The following is a 17,900-nucleotide window of genomic DNA, read 5'->3' as shown; positions in this document are numbered from 1 at the left end:
TATTTTTTTTTGCTCTCAATACTATGATTAGCATATCACTAAGGAATATATTAAAGTATTTTTCTCTTGACAACTAGGTCTGTGACCTGTGTTAAATATCTGGTCTCCAACGATACAAATACTTGCGACAGACTTAAGGTATTATTATTATCTTTTATTTATATAGCGCCAACAATTTATGCAGCGCTTAATACAATACATATATTCAAGGGGTATGACAAGACGAGAATTGACAGACTAAGACAAACCGATACATTAGGTGGAGATAAAAGACCATGTTTTCTCTTGAATGCTTCTAATAAATAGATCAATTATGAAGGCACTGGCTTTCTTCTGGGGACTGTGGCACAACTCCTAGGAGTGGAAAGTAAGATGTAGATTTTATTTATTTGTAGTGTATTACTTTATTTTATTTGTATTACGTGTCCAGCTAATGTTGTGTTTTTCACACGCAGAAAAAAGTGAAACACTTGCTGCTGCGCAACTTTCTGATCCACAAATCCCTTAATCCAGCACTGATTAAATTACACCCCACAGATTAATTTCATACACTTTTGAAATTGTAACAAAGCCGTGAGTTTATCTCTTATTTTTTATAGACAGATTTTTTTCTTTAAAGAATACAAAAAATATGCCAGCAACCAAATACATTTTTAATAATCAAAATACTATTAAGAGAAATAATATTAATATTTCAAAAGGTGTTTTAAAATTAAAAAATGTATATATATTTTGTCTACAGCCATTATTACCACAGGCAGACTTCTGGTGTATATTTAGTCCCCAAAAAAACCCTATCACAAGGATAGGTTTTCTAGCCTGAACCAAAAATACTTATTAAAGCTTTATCTTTAATACATTTAATGATCACTATGTATAAACTAAGGACGCTACTACTAATCATAGTAATATATGGCACTCTCTCTGGCTGTACATGAAAGGCACTTGTTAGCGTGCCCATTGAGCAGGCAGGAGGGTGGTAGATTAGTGGAACAGCCTCCCATCAGAAGTGGTAGCGGCGAATGCAGGGAATTTAAACGGGATAGGAATATGGCTATAAGATCATGAAGATATAACGCTCATCATACCATATCAACATTTTCGCTATTGAGCAGCAGTGGGTAATGATGGCACGTTTTGGCAAACACCACTATTAGAAGGAAAGCTTATTCCCAGTACAATGATTACTAAGAATGTTTTAATAAGTGCAATAGGTGCAATGATAATAGGTGGGGTGCTGCATAGCAAAAGTACCGCACCCTTACCAACTTTATAGTAGGCATTGACAAGAGAGACATAGACAAACATGTTTGGGCAACCACAATGCCAGTAAGAGACACAGCTGTACCTCTTTTCCTGCACAATCCAACTTAGTACAATAAAAGAAAAAAACAAATACTATCCTACTACGTCAAAACAAATGCATGGTTTAATACTGTATCTTGGATCTGGGGTGGCTTAATTGCTGTTTTCACAGGACATGTAAACATTTGGCATGTTATTAACCAAAACATGGAAAGTATGTAGGATGTTTAAATTCTCAGAGGAATCAGTTACCCGCCTACACGTCCCACGTTACTACCATGTACTAGTCAGCCACGTATGTAGATGTATAGATGTGCAGGACTATTTGGGTGGCTACAACATTAGCTAAGAGCAAGTTCTGTGTTCATAAATGTTCTGAGACCTCCAAGGCTGGAAAGTCTGTCTAGGTTGTTAATTTCGTCATACAGAGGAAACCTGCCTCGCTTTTCGGTTCTGGTCCGCCCTTGTGGATAGGACTAGATTAATAAACTGATTTTATCACCTGTAACAGCACAAAGCTCTTCATTAGGGATGCACTGTAAGATGCTGTGTGTTCTTGGTCGAGCCGGTCTCTTACCATTATGTACACATTTTGTCCTTTTGGGAATCTCCTGGGATTCTCCCCAAGTGTATCTGTGAGTGAGGAGATGGGCCTCCTTGCTCGCATTTGCCCGCAGGTATAGTAATTAAGGCCCATTAAGGCCGTAATGTATGTCTGGGGTGGTTAGTTTGCTTGCATTAACCCCTTCATTCCCCTATAGACGTACCGGGACGTCCAAAAAACGCCCACTAAGAAACCCCTATGGACGTCCCTGTACGTCCAGCCCTTCGTGCAGCGTCAGGGACACCAGCTGGACTCCCCCCTGGCAGCAGAAGCCGGCATCGCCGGCTTTCTGCTGCCCGATCTCCCGTAACAGCTTCCGGCATGAAAGCCGGTAAGCTGTTACAGTTGAAAGTGCCCGATAGCGCAGTGTGATCGGTGCAGGGGGATCGGGGGGAGGGGAGTGAGAAACCATGTCTCTCACTCCCCCTCCCGTCCTGAAAGAGAAAAGCAGAAAAAAAAAAAGTTAATTCATTTAAAAAATAATATTAAATCATTAAAATAATAATAATATAAATTATACAAAAAAAATGTATGTGAGCTGTGATGTCATTGTGACATCACTGGCATGTTCAGGAGGTCCCTAGGAGGACCTCTAACCATTTCTGTGTAAAAATAATATATATAAAAATTTTTTTTTAAAAAATGTAAATTTTCTTAAAAAAAAATATATAAAAAAATATAATAAAAAAATCATTAAAAAACCTTACTTCCCATTGCTCTAGCATAACATCTAGCCAGTATAACCCTCCTGCCCCCGTTCACAACCCCCAAACCCGTTAAGCCATAGGCATAAAAAATATACAAAATTGTACACCTAATAGAACGCTCCCTGGTGCTGGGAAAGTCTGGAAAATCTATATAAATTAGGTATTTCTGAAATCAGGACACCTGAATTAATAAACTTGGAGGGGATTTTCCATCACTTTACCTAATTTTGTGAGGATTCAGAGGGAAAATGTAAAAAAAAATAAAAATTTATTTTTCTAATCTTCGCTAGTTTTTACTAAATTTCTCATTCTAAATTTTCAGCTAATCATCCAACTATGGTATCAAACGAAAGCTCTATCTCTCCTTGAAAAAACAATATATCGTTTATATGGGTACACTATTCACAGGAAAAGAGAATCATCGCTAAACCGACATACCCCAAAAATGGCAAAATTGCTCTGGGCTTTGAGGTACCAAAAACCCCTGGGATTGAAGGGGTTAAGAGAAATTGCACCATGTTATTATTTATTGTTTTATATAGTGCCATCACATTCCGTAGTGCTGTACAACGGGTTCTTGACTACCTGACGAGTGGCATTAGACATGTACGTTGGTGGAGATATTTCTTCTGTAATGATACAAAGGAAGTAAACTCTTCCTTGGTGGAAACACAGCGCGGTAGAGGCTGTTAAGACACTATCTGTCCTTGCGCTAATCCTGTACTTCGTGGTGTGAAGAACCACAAGGGTGTACTAATTATGACAGAAGTGTAGCTAAAAGTGAGTATGAGACGCAGGGATATGATGTCATATCCTGGCGCTTGGTTGGAGGATGGAGAATGCGGAGCGGGCTGCGGAGCGGGCTGCTGAGCCCCTGCGTCAGGTCCAGAGCAGCATCAGCGGTAAACAGGTCTCTGTTGACATCTGTGCGTCTTGGATAATGGGGTCACCCCAAGTACATCTTATCCAAATTGCCACAGCAGACAAAGATCACCCATTCACTAGGGAATCCCCATGTTTAAGAAGCAGGCTGCCCTATCTCCTAATTTCCGGTATTCCTCTAATCATAAAACTGGCATGTAGTGGATAATCCATCCCACGTCATGGGGGAACACAAGTCTCCTTAATAAATTGTATAAAATGTTTATCAGTTCCTAGTATATTAATACACGCGCCGTGCCATATAACACGCCACTGCGCGTGCGCCAATACCACGAAGAAACAATACGGTGCGTCAGGTTAATACGCAGCCGTCCAGCGATAGGCAGAACGAGCAGCCTGCGGCGTCGGAACGAGGGGAAGCCACGCCCATGTGGAAAGGTTCCATCTTTTTGTCATCCTGCGGGTCATGTGACGGCAGTCACGTGACGCAGTGCCAGGATCCAGGAAGTGAAGCCGAAAGCTGGGCCGGGGCAGCATGGAGCGATACGATAAAGCATCACTAAATGTGGCCAACGTGCCCGCTCCCGATTTCAGGCAGTGAGTATTGTAGGTTGGGACTTATCACGGGACCTGTAGAAGAATGCACGTTATCATTTGCCGGATACTGACTTGTTTATCCGGTCTTATATCAGCTTTGGTTCCCGCATTGACGTTACGTTGTGTGCAGAACATAATATGGAGTTGTGGCACCGGGCTGGCGGTGCATGGTGTGGCCAGTATCAAATTTATGGGATATTTGGGATTATTATCTTTAGCAAAGTCAACGAACAGGGCTTGCTGTTAATATATGTGTGGTAAGGCGTGTTATGTGTTACATATCTGCATCATAGAATCGCATCCAAATGCTGCATTAACTATCGTTGTTCAAGACTTTAGATTTGAGCAGTGTCCTCCTTACCCTTTGTTTCTGTAAGTCACATTGTTATGTTATACTAATAAGACAAGGCAAGTTCCTCAAATATCTCGTCTCCTGACTGAGTCTCTATTACCTGATTATTATTATTCTGTGTGGGTTACTTGTTTAGGAGACTGAAGAAAAAAGATGAAAAAATCAAGTTTGGGCATTTAGTGTAAGTTAAGGTGACTGGATGCGCTAGCGATTCTATCAATGTTACGCAGATACATTAATGCATTCAGATTTCGGAATCAAATTGTGTAATCTTGACGCTTTGGTACAAAAAAAAGCACAAAGGAGATTAGGTCGGCAGATATTTCTGAATGTTTATTTGGATTTAAAATGTTTATACAATAACAAAACCGCTATTCACGTATTTGGAGCTTGTGTATGACCTATGCGATCACTCACTGTTTTGATGTAAACATTCAATCCAAATGAACACTGTGTAAACCAGAATTTACTCTTTGCCAGTCGGCTAAGACCGGCACATCCAGACTTAAACAATTATACGGTGAACAAAAAACGCTAGCGTTGTGGTTTGTACGGACGTGCACAGGTTTCTTTGTCTGTGTGACTGTGTATGGTACAAAACAAAATAACAATTAGGGACGTGAAGTCATTTTCTTTAATTACTTTGCAGATGTTTTTTTGTTTCCTTGAAGTGAATGCATTATAGTTTTTTGGTTTTTTTTTATTGTTGATTTTAATAAGTATCTTCTGCAATTATTTTGTCTTTTTTTCGTTCCAACGATTTTCCTGCAATATGAGTTTTTTGGTGAAATATAGTTAGTCTCATATTTGACAAGTCATCTGATATGTTTGACGATTACATTTTTTTTTCAGGTGTCTCAGAGAAATACTGTTAACTGTAAAACTATATGAGCACCAATACTAGACCTTAGGGACATAATACTATATATATTATTGTATTTTTTTTTTTAAATATACCGTATTTGCTCGATTATAAGACGACCCCCCAAATATGAATATTAATTTAGGAAAAAAAGAGCCTGAATATAAGACAACCCTATAGGAAAAAAGTTTTACCAGTAAATGTTAATTCATCTAAACTATTTTTTTTTTAATAAAAGCTATGATTGAGAAAAATATTTTGGTTTTATTTCCTTCTATTTTCCAACCTGCCCCCCAGTTATGCACATCTGCCCCAGAAATGCCTTATACCCCCTATATGCCACTGTGCCCCATGATATGCCTTTTGACCCCCTATGTGCCACCCTGCCTCCAGAAATGCCTTATACCCCTATATGCCACTCTGGCATTTAGAGGGTTAAAAGGGATATTATGGGGAAGAGTGGCATATAGGGAGGTTTAAGGCATTCAGGAGGCAGAGTGGCGTATAGAGGGTTAAAAAGGCATTTCTGGAGGCAGAGTGGCATTAAGGAGGTTAAAAGGCATTTCACAGAGCACTCTGCCTCCAGAAATGCCTTATGCCCCCCATTTAACACCCCCCCCCCAACTTACCGGTGCTTCTGACATGTAGCCTGCAGCCGGAAGGAGGCGTGGCTAGCAGTGGGGGTTGTCTGCGTCCATTGCGCAGACCTTCCCGGCTGTCAGAGATCAGAGTTCCCCGCATCGGTGCCGGTGAACTCTGATCTCTGACAACCGGGAAGGTCTGCGCGATGGACGCAGACAACCCCCGCTGCTAGCCACGCCTCCTTCCTGCTGCAGCGGAAGTTGTCTACGCGAATCGCAGCTACACACCGGGGACTCAGAAGTACCGGTAAGTGGGGCGCGGGGGGGCGGGGACAGGAGGATCCAGGTCCCCCGCAGCTGCGGGGGATCTGGATCTTAGTCGTCTCATAGTCGGACCTATTTGAGGTCTGATTATAAGACGACCCTGATTATAAGACGAGGGGTATTTTTGAGAGCATTTGCTCAGAAAAAAACCTAGTCTTATAATCGAGCAAATACGGTATATATTTTTTTTCTTCCGGACAATGGAATTTTTTATGTGAAAGAATGTGCAGTTGATACACAAAGACAACACATTGTGCCTCATCACACACTTCTTACATACAGCTGTATAGATCCATGTGACCCCCTAAAAAATAGAAAAATGCCTTATGACCTGGTTAATAAATAACTCTTCTAATATCTGTGAGCTGATCGCAACTCAGGAGATCTGCCCAATAAAATCACAGTTGTTATTATTTACATGCTGATGGTAAGAGAAAGATGCAATTTGAGGATAATATGGTTTGTAAGGAAGAGCGGTAATAGAGCCTTTATTTTAATTTATGCACATCTTATGGAGAAATGTTAAACAATATTCTAGCTATGGCTTTATAAACCTCACTTATAATTTTATTTTCCAGAAATGAAAGTTCCCTGGTCTCTACTCTAAAGACTCTACTCTTCTTCACTCTCTTAATGATCATGCTGCCAATTGGACTTTACTTTTCCTCCAAGGTTTATGTATTTGAAGGTCAGTATAACTTTCACATAAACGCCAATGTTTTTATTAAGTATATCAATTTAAAAAAATCTATAAAAAATGAATTTAAAAATCTATAAAATATCAGTGGTTTTATCTAGTTGTGTACAGAAAGTGACCTGTGACCTCATCCAATTTACATGCTGTTCATTCACTACACAGTAGTACATTTTTATTGCTAGCAATATACAGCAATATAAAAAAAAAGTTTGATGACATCACAGCAGAATTTTGGAACTTTTACATTGACCATCAGAACTTACTGCAAATAATATTACATGTCTCTCTGTGAGAATAAAATTTGTAACGTTTCCTTACTAGCTATACATTATGACGCGACATTTCAAGTTTTTTTCTGCATAAACGTCTGATTTGCCTCTTTTGTACAGTTAAAAGGGCAAGACGAAATGTTTTCTCTTCCAGCAACTCATTGTCGGGGGACTAAACCAAACTAAAACAAAAAGATGTTTCATTATTTGTTAGTTACGATAATTTCAATGATTCTGAAATTTTCTAAAAAGGCACTGTTTTTTTGTGGGTTTTCTTTTGTTTTACAACATTGTTGCCCTTAAAACAAACAGTTATTACCCGTACATGTTACCAATCTTGTTTTATTTTGTTTTGCAGGTGCGTACGGCATGTCCAACAGGGACAGTTATTTTTACGCTGCAATAGTGGCAGTAGTTGCTGTTCATGTGGTGTTGGCGATGTTTGTCTACGTGGCGTGGAATGAAGGTTCTAAACAGTGGCGCGAAGGGAAACAAGACTAAAGACTGTTGTCGGTGTCACTTAGAAAACCTGCTTTCCTACTAGACAGGAAATCAAAGACTACTTGAGTTGTCTTCAGAGACGCGCACCCTTTTATGGAGTTTGTACGGTATACATTTTGTTGTGTGGTTTAGTTGATTTTCATAAACAATTGTGTTTAAGCGAAACATTGTCTGGAGTGCTACTTGTGATGATGTCCTGTTTTAATTCTGCATTGTCATTTCAAATATTGTATAAAAGTACAACCAAATTTAGCCCTCAGACCACAAACACATCAAGATTTCGAGGTAATGTTTTCACAAAGCTTATATTGTACATACACCAAAGCACTTGAAGCTGTTCATTTTGCAGCTTATTGCATTCTGAGACCTGAAACTAATTGTTGAGGTCTATTCCCTAAAAGAATGGTTTATAGTTCTAACTCGCTTAACTGTTCATTATTGAAGGGCCAACATGAGCAAGTTTCTTCAGTGTAAATGACTGAGCTGACCCTGCATAATGCATAATTCAACGAGCTGGGAGACTTTGGAGATACCTTGCTGATTTACTAATACATTGTACAAGGTAGCCAAGCTCTTCACGCAACAAACATTCCTTCAGGATGGGCTTTCATAATGAATAATGATGGCAAGTAGCTGAAAACCAACTCCCTTTAGCGAGTATTGTTTCACAACCGGTAATAAAGTGGGAGACTGACCTGAAATGTAAGCTGGTTTGTAGTCCTTATATGTAGATGTATGTTCATTTATGCATAATTAAAACATTAATGGGCAACCTGCTTAGAGAAAGCAGTATAACAAATCAGTACAACATGATTTAGATCAGCAATAAATGTTGCCGATTTCCAGATGTATGTTTTTTATATTTTACTAGTTGAGTGTTCTGTAGAATATTGGTTTGAGCAGTCAACACTGTTATGCCGGACCACGATATTACATCTTGTTCTTTGAGCTGAACCATTAGTTTCTGAACTACTAAATTATTATTCTAATAAAAGGGTACACAAGTCCACCTCTTCAGTGGTTTTTGTTTTTAGCAATGTGTGATATGACTATAAAGTTTTTCAGATTTATAGTGAACAATTGCTGCAGGCTTATACAAATCAACAATGCTACTCAGACCTAATTAGCATTATAACAAGTAACTTGCTGCATGTTGGTAATAAGAGGAGCAACAACATAAGTGGTTATGTTAACACTATATTTTGGGATTACCGGTAAGTATAAATTCATAACTGTTTCCAATGATTTCTTTAGTGGTTTTAGCCAATGAACAGCCCTAGATTTCCTAATATTTACAGGAAAAAAGGCAATGTTATTTTTTTAAAATGTAAAAGTGAAGATGGGAGCTAAAAATATGCTGATGAATCAGATTATTTATTCATCTGATGAAGCCTGCAAGAGCTGGCCTGCAAGGACATTCTATCCCGAGTTGCAGAACAGTTTCTCACTTCTGTTTTGTATATTTAACTTCTAGTGGTGAGGCACTAGGGACATTTGTACTGCTTTTATACACGGGCACGCTTCTGTTTCGATGTTATTTTTTAATTGTTTAATTTTTCAGAAGATCAGCTATATCTCCAGTGTTGCAGCTTGTTTTGTGCAGCTGTCCCACTAATGGTCTTGTAGATTCACGCTCATGATGTCTGCATCTGAATCAGTCTGCTGAGCTTGGTCACAGAGCAAATGGCGCTCGCACTAACCCTTGCAGTAAGGAAATGACAGGGGGATAATTAAGCCTAGGTTAAAGTTTAATAGATTTGGGTATCAAATGTAGCAGAACTTGCAGATTTTGTCAATTTGTATGAATCTCCAAAAATGAGGGAACACCCTCCATGAAATGGACCAAATCAAAGCAAAAAGCTCAGAATATTTATCACTCACTCTCGGAATGTCTCCCTACCTTCTCTGCCGACTACTTCCACTTCTGTTATCTTGCAACTCTGCTTCCGTGTCTCACATCTTGTTCTTCTCTCTCTTTTCTTCTTCTGCATTTGAGCAGACATGATTTCCTGGTGAAGTTTTGCTGAAATGGCAGGGGTTCCGGTGACGTCATCTCCCCTGATTGGAGGGTCCTGGTAAAGGACGTCACCTGAAGCGCCACTATTTTGCCCTAAGATACCATTGTGTGAACTTCCGCCGAAATGGCAGCGCTTCTAGTGATGTCATCTCCCCTGATTAGAGGATTGGGGGAGAGGACGCCACTGCAAACTCCACCGTGTGGTGAAAGTTCGCCAGGAGGAGGTTATGACCACGGAAATGCGAACAAAGAAAGAAGAGAGAAAACAGAGGGTAGAAGAGAGGAGAAAGGAGAACAAGAAGATGGACAATATGTGGGATTAGTTATCTGAAAAAGAATGGGCCAAAAACTATTTCACGATTGGTCCCAAAAGTTTAATACTTGTTTGTGGATTTAAATTGGCAACATACATCTTTACAAATGTTCATCTAGTTTACTAGTCTGTAAAATGTTGGGTTTGCAATTGTTAGACCTGCTATAATTATGTCACTAGAAAGGGTCAGGAGCACAGATCACATCCTTAACAGCCCAAGATGTGAAAAGATATTGGTTACAGTTGATTACAGTGTAGCATCTATCAAACTTAACATCAAATGTTCAGTCAGTGTGTCATTTAGACAATCTACCAACATTGCTGTAACAGGCATTACCAAAGTACATACCATGCTTATGTTTCATTATTATTGCTGGTAAACAATTTAAGTGATATAAGATCTGAGAATCATCACAGTGAGCTGTATGAATTTTCAACGTTGATTAGAGAAATTAGCTGTTCTCAGTGCAGGTTCAGGAGTCAGTCATGCTTTTATGTATTTTAATTACTTGGACTATAACTATTTATATCCTTATGTATATTTAATTAGAACACTGAAATGTAATTAATCTGTAATAACGTGCAAGGAGCTCTAAGCAATTTTCTTTGCAATGACAATGAAATCAATAGGAGCGTTTTCTGCAAATGCTTATGGGGGTCTCAGACCATTATATGGCACAAAACAGCATTTTGTGGGTACAGTTAAATGATTTTTAGAAAATGTAATACCGTAATGACCTAATTTTGTTGTATTTTGGTTTACAACTTTATCATATTTTTTTAATAGAAATATTAGAAGCATACATTCCAATCATTGGCCAGTTTTCCAGACGTCTTTTCTCTGTGTTAGAAACATTAGGATTCATTCTTAAAAGCAGGAATTTGCAGGGAATTATAAATACAGACCACCTTCCACACTGTGGATCATGGAGGACCAAAAACCAGTCCAAGACAAGTAAAAAAAAAAAAATGCACAATACATAGTTAAAGTTTTGAGATTACTTAACACTAACACGATACTAATATTAACTATTGGAGAAGAAACAGGCCAAGTTTGACCCATCTTTATGCACTGAAGCATCAACTCTCCTGCAAAGCCAAACATTAGTAAAGAAAACCCTAATGTCTCTGTCATGCTGGTTAAGGATGTTGATTGCTACTCTGTGACCTGTCCCTATACTCAACCTTTCTCTTTACCAGGTACTGCAAATGGTGATTCCCTTTATCCATCGGTCTGAACCTGAAAAGGGCTGCAGAATATACATTACAGCAGATCGTCTAATGAGGATGGTGACCTAACGCTAAAGGGTCAGAGGCTTAGATGTAATGTAAGGAAGTTTTATTTTACTGAGGGAGTGGTAGATCAGTGGAACAGACCCCTAGAAGAAGTGTTTGGGGCTTAATACCATGAGAGAATTAAAACATGCATGGGTTAAAAAAATGGACAGAGTAGATGGGCCAAAAAGTTCTTATCTGCTGTCAAATGCTAAAAGTTACAAAGTTTCTTTGTCACAAGACAAACCCATGTGAGTGTATATAAAAATAAAACTGATGGAAAAGCTACAATTGTTCTATAACAATAAGAAATGCTTATTTTTGATGGGCATCCCCTTTAAGGAAGTTAACCCTTCCCTCATCTTGCTTGTTTTAAAAATAGATGTGACAGTAGCTTTGTTCGCTTACTAGTTAGCGGATACTCATCACATGAGAAGTTATTGTGTGGGTGAGTTGGGGGTAAGATACCTTTAACTTCCAACCATGGTGAAAACCCTTGTACAGAGGAGATCAACACTGACGCACGTACTGCGTGGTATATTCATATACGTCTAAGGGCTTTTGAACCTGAAATCTATAAACCTGCTGTCATATGACATACAAAACCTGCTGCATCCCACCCCATGTGGCTTCTTCTTTCAAACTGACTTTTGATAGAAGTGAACGAGGGTGGCTTTTAAAATTGATCTTTAAGAGACCCACATTTTTCATCCTCATTTCCCTAAGATGTGTGCCAGTTATGTAACTGCTTCTCTGACTAATAGGACAGATATCCGCTTGCTCGGCGGCCAAGGTCTGCCTACAGAGGTAAGCAAGGTAGAATGCGTTTAACCATTTTCCTGCTGCTTTATCCAGTATGCAGAGATAAGCACTTATTGGCTTCTTTGGACTCTAACTCCCATGATGCTTAACCATCCAGGAGCTGCTATGATGCCAGTGATACCCAGGAAACCATCATTGCTGAGTCTTTGCTGAGCAATTTGCCCATCACAAGTTTTTGAGACTAAATACGGACACCTAGGGGTTTTAGTGACCAATGAGCAGTGCAATATTGCGTTATTGTAACTGAATGAACATACTGAATAAATAAGGGAATCCGGGATTATTTTTTTGACCTTATGTAGTTGACAGCATCATCTAGTGGCTGGAAAAATACATTTGGAATAAAAGATTCTATATATATAGCTATGTGATCATGCAAAAATGTTCTCAGTAAACGTTATCCCGCGCTGGCAAATGTTCTGATGTCACTGTGACTCAGTGACCTTCTATAACATGACTCGGGACATGACACGCCATCGTTTAAATGGGAAGTAATGCCTAGAATTTTCTTTAAGGCAATTGGGAGTCAAACAATGTTTGCCTCCTAGATGTACTCCATTCACAGTATTCATTAACAAATCTACTTTTTGTCACCTGTGGCTGCTACCCTTGCAAATAAAATTTGTTCCTTTATGTTCCTTTAATAGCAATCAATTCTAGATTTTTGTACGCAATCTCAGGGTGAAGGGGCGGATTGACGGGGTCACACAGTCTGGCTCTGACTCCTTCCCATTCTACCCTTCTGTGATCATATATAAGACTCCCAATTGGCTCTTTCACTACCAGTATGTCATACTTGATATCCCTGCTTGACTGCAGGTGGCTTAATTAAGTGTATCTTTAACTAATAATAAGTCAAGGTTTCCTTGAGGACCAGTTATAGTCATTTGGTTAACACATTTGGTGAGTCTTCACAATGGGCTATTACAGGGTTAATATTCGGAGACTCCCGGGGCCGGCTTATTAAGAAAGTTCGCAGGTAAGTGTCCGCATCCGGACGCTGACGGCATTGCTTATATTGTCATTGAAATATGATGAAACTGTGTTCAAATATTAGCTTCGGTAAACAAGTCCCGCGGAAGGCAGTGAATGTCGGCGTGTCCTCGGATCCCAGGGCTGCCCACTGTTTCCCTGCTAGACGTTAAGTAACTCATGACGTCGCAGTCTGAGCAGAGGGCAGCCTTTAGTGTTACGTGATATTCAGAAAGTAGGTTACTGGGTCAGGTGCAGCCACTCCTGCTTGTTTACCGCACAGCGCTTTCAGACACGATCTTAATAACGTAGTGACCTTTCACACTAAGCCAAGTCTGTGAATGTAAATATAACTACATCTATCTGCCGGTGTCATCATGGCCAGTGTTTGCTTCCCTGTTTGCGAGAAAAAGATTGGGGTTAAAAAGAAGGGAGCTGCAGCTTCTTTCACTGCATCTGCAATTATCCTTGGTCGGACTAGGGATGATAGGGGTTGTTGTACCATCAGGTTTCCTGTTTCTTGTTTGACGTTGAGATGACTATGTTACATGTAGCCTCGCTTTTCCTATGTTAGTTTATTTAATGATTCCGGTGCGTGATTTTACCTTTGATATTAGGAATAAATAATAAATGCAAGATATTACGTTTATTTATCTCTGAGTCTACGATCGCTCACATTATCAGGGAAAGACGCCAATATCAGCCACTTTCACAATTATACCCTTTACATTACACATTCATCTCTTAATTTCAGGAGTGTGGCAACGCTGAAGTCATATGACGAACCAACACTGTACTTCATTATTTCTGAAATGTGTCTAATTTCAGTATTTTTGCAAGCAAGGCACATGAATCCTCTAGTGGCTGATAGCTGGGATAAATCAGCAGCAGGTGGATCTTCACCGTTTGGCTACCTTTGCCACGACTGCTATTACATCCGCTATAATAATACCCTCACATAAATAAAGCGAAACTCAGCCTCCTTCCCCTATTCTTGCCCTAACTCTTTAGCTCTCCTCTTTCTTTATCGTTCTTTTATCTCTTTCTCCATTCCCCATGTTAGTCATTAGTGAGGCTCTGGGATTTATCACTGTAGTCTTAGACCGATTGCTGGCCCCTTATTGACTATGTCCTTCATGTTCTATGTACTCTTCCACACATTTTTGCTGACTTTCAGCAGGAACCATCTGAAACATAGACAAGTGGACAGTTTCTAATATATTTCAAGTGACCTTCTTTAGGAAGGAAAAGCAGTCTTTGACACCTAAATCACCCCCCCCCCCCACGTCCCTATTTTCCTTATTTGTAGGTAACGTAAGTATGTCTAGATACAATGATAGTTGTAACTAAGCTTCATTTTAATTTCTCAGAAAGCAGATGTATGGGACCTCATAGACAGCACGACCCACTAGTTATTTAATACAAGATAATCCGCAGTGTTGCTTTCACCGAAACGCAGAAGACAAGACTGAATTAGAGCAGGAGCATCTAGTACAAATATCCCAAGGATGTTGGTACTGTCACATATCACACCAAGTATCATCATTCTTCATCCACATCGAAGACCATCGGTAAGCCCACAGCGGACATGCCCTCCAACTACGGACAGATGCTGAACGGAATATCCCTACTGGTTTACCCCGAATCTGATGTGAAAACCCGGCATAGATTATTGCAGGGATAATGGATGAGGGGATGTCTATCAGCATCCACTTACCATACATATACATAATATATATGCATATTCCAAAGTGCTGCTTCCATCCACTTTTCATTATGGAAATCCCTACATTTCAATGTACTTTAAATTTAAAAGAGAGGGTATAATGTTATTAGTTGTATATATAAATTCGCTATTAGGTAGGTTTTATTATGAATCTGTATTTAGTGGCAGGCATTCTAGAAACTTTCTCTGTAATCTATTAGTAGCCAAGTAACTGAGGCCAAATTAAAACGCTTCCAGCTTTTAGCCAGCATACATTTTCAACCTTTTAAAATCCTTTATAAAATAGTAATTATTATGCTGTGCTTGAGATCCCCGTGATTAGAACGAACAGTATTGTGGATATACCCAGTAGCATATACATCACGGCATCAATTTCAATACTCTGGCTGCTTCGGAAGGGACTAATAAGCGTTCTTATATAGATTAGCTATAACAAAGACACAGAACACTGATGTGTGAAAGTAGTTTATTCGTTGCCCTTGGATTCCAACAAATACTTGGTTCACATTAGGACTAAAATGCACTTGTCAAGTTTGCTCTTGTCGTTCATGCGCCGGTAAAAGATTCCGCTACTGACAATTCATTACATGCTGACGTCTATTTCAAACAATAGTCAAGAGGCATTAGAAGAAGCAGCTACACCAGAGTTGATTCAAGGTCTAAACATAAGAATATGGAACACAATGCTCTTTAGATACAAATTCTATGGGAATTTGCCTATAAATTTCAGTGCAACGAAAGAGAATGTAAACAATACGGAATATTTGGTAAATGCAAATAGTTATAGAGTGTTTTCTTATTTTTAGTATCTCATAATAGAGAAAATAATTATTATTGGTGTTAAACAACATAACAGTCTTTGATTGGCAAGCAAGTTGTCTAAATGTAATAAGCTTTGCAGTCTTTCAATTTTGGGCCATAACCCACGGGATTATGATGCAATAAGTCTACAGATCTTCACTGGATAAGTCTATTCACTTAACTGTCACTTTAAATCACACAATAATTTTTTTTCTTGAGTATTATGCAGCCCAATGGTGCACCAAGGAGATGAAGCTGCTCTCCGTGGTGCTGAACACAAATCACCCATACAAGCATGGGAAGCTCTGTAACAATTCTCTATTTACTTAACACATTTCTTATCTCATACACCAATGTATGTGTACAATATATCAAACATAGCGCGTGTAATGGGTGAAAAGACATTTGTGTATCAGGCTTCTAAGATTTCCACTGACCTATATTACATGCCGCCTGATAGGGGTTTATTCACTAAAGGGAGAAAGTCTGCCAGAGAGCTGCACACTCCCTCACTTCATTACGAAGAGCAGCGCTAACAGTTTATCATATGAAAGGGGCTGAGCTGGCCCTGTATACGGCATAATCCAGTATGTAAGGATTTAACTATACATTATACAGGATGTGTCAAGGTGTGCTCTCTTGGATGGGACCTTTGTAATGTAAAAATGAATTCAAGGAGTTAAACCACCACTCTCCTGTCAACTCTCCGTTTAGTGAATAGACCCCATACTGACACGAAGATCAAAGACAGAAATGCCCTTTTTCATATTTATATAGAATATTGACTGAGCTTCAGGCTGTGAAGACCGCTGCTAAGCAGGTGGACTTGGAGTGGTTAAATCCTATCATCCCTGTATCGTGGAAGGGGTTTAGCAATGACTTTTGGGATATCTGTATGATTATCTGAGGTCTTGTCTATATTTCCTAACTCTTATGGTTCTCTGTTGTACTTCATACAATCACTGCATAGTAACCTTCACCTGCAGAGAAGCGTGGACTTGTTTTTCAGTAGACAGATGGGTCTAGCTTTCTACTGGCGTTTTATAATTGACATCTCTGTGTTTGTATCTTGTGACATCAGAACTAAGCCCTAGCTCAAGGTAAGCTTCTAAATAAGGGAGATAAGCCACTGCTCGGCTGACTGTCCTCTCGCACTGTTAAGTGGAACAGCGTCGTGCAGCTAATGTCAATCCCTGTCAGGACCACATAGATCCATTAACAGCAACAAGATTTCCCTGTGGAAAGAATTCTAAATATATCACTATTGTTTTGTGTGTTGCATGTATCTGTACATACTATATACATTACATACACTGGCCCATGGTTATTACAAATGGTTTTGTGAACCAAGATTGATAAACTATTTGCACAATAATTCCGAGGACGTGCGCTGTAAAGATACAAATACAGACAAGTACAAAATGAATGCTTTCCCCATAATAAGTATAAACGGTAATCACCAAACTTTATACATAAGGCTGGCACATGGGGTGCTATACAAAAACAGCAATCGGGCCGCATGTGTATATAGGAAAAAAAGAAAAATATATCTGATAGTGTGATAACGTATGTAAAAATCAATATGTGTAATGAGTATATGCACTCACAAGTATAGCCGGTGAAAGAGGCTCTTCAAAGGTAAAAAACCAGTTCTTTATTCTTTAAAATCTATAAATATAGAAATGAAAACAACCACATAGTGCAGTAACTTCCTGTGATGTGATAAACAAATGTGAATGCACTTACAGGATGGCTGAATTCATATGGTATGTTCAAACTCATAAAAAGTCCAGGGTTCAGAGAAAGGAAGGAAGATCCGCACGTCAGGAAATACCAAACCTCCTCTTCAGAAATAATGAAGTTCATGGGGTGCTATGTCTACTGATGTGGTGATAAAAAATGTTATATTGCCAGCACAACACTTTATACATTGAATTTTTTGCAGATTCACTTTTTGGTATGGAAATCAAATAATTTTATGACAATACAATTTATACTTTGGGCAATTACTCAACCACAGTGGGTTATGGTCTTTGCCTCTTCATTGAGAAAAAAAATCTGATATAGTTTTAATAAATATTCATGAATTAAACAAAATAATCCCCAATGTCATTTGGCTTGTTGGTTTATATTAATACAATAGGGTTATTCACTAAACAGTATTGCAGCTAGATGGCAAATGTATGCAATATGAAAGACCAATTGATTGACCTGATAGATTTTGCCTGCATTATGGGCCAAGGTGCCATAATGTATAGTTAATGCAGTAGCTCACATTATCTTAACCAGAACT

The 17,900-nt window shown here is 39.0% G+C and overlaps 1 protein-coding gene across 2 annotated transcripts; it reads left to right on the top strand.

The window, feature by feature from the left end:
- The first annotated feature begins 4,033 nt into the window (after positions 1-4,033).
- On the top strand, positions 4,034-7,681 carry LOC149298172 (vacuolar ATPase assembly integral membrane protein vma21). 2 transcript variants are annotated; one of them, XM_089487796.1, is made up of 3 exons: positions 4,034-4,092; positions 6,793-6,902; positions 7,539-7,681. In XM_089487796.1, exons 1-3 carry the CDS (start codon positions 4,034-4,036, stop codon positions 7,679-7,681), a joined length of 312 nt encoding a protein of 103 aa, XP_089343922.1. The 2 variants fall into 2 exon arrangements, with proteins under 2 accessions (XP_089343922.1, XP_089343921.1); XM_089487795.1 differs by having other exon boundaries at positions 4,034-4,095.
- The last annotated feature ends 10,219 nt before the right edge of the window (positions 7,682-17,900 follow it).

The sequence above is a fragment of the Sceloporus occidentalis genome, unplaced genomic scaffold, assembly GCF_023333645.1.
Source record: "Sceloporus occidentalis isolate IW3139 unplaced genomic scaffold, rSceOcc1.0.p SCAF_34, whole genome shotgun sequence".
In the NCBI taxonomy this organism is placed as follows: Eukaryota; Metazoa; Chordata; class Lepidosauria; order Squamata; family Phrynosomatidae; genus Sceloporus; species Sceloporus occidentalis.
Note: the sequence above shows the minus strand (reverse complement) of the source record. Positions and strands in the feature narration are given on the sequence as shown.

Excerpts from the sequence above, each read along its gene's own strand:
- LOC149298172 (XM_089487795.1), top strand. The coding sequence starts at position 4,034 with ATGGAGCGATACGATAAAGCATCACTAAATGTGGCCAACGTGCCCGCT. Across the intron at positions 4,096-6,792 it reads CCCGCTCCCGATTTCAGGCA|AAATGAAAGTTCCCTGGTCT; the intron begins GTGAGTATTGTA and ends TTTATTTTCCAG. Across the intron at positions 6,903-7,538 it reads CAAGGTTTATGTATTTGAAG|GTGCGTACGGCATGTCCAAC; the intron begins GTCAGTATAACT and ends TTTGTTTTGCAG.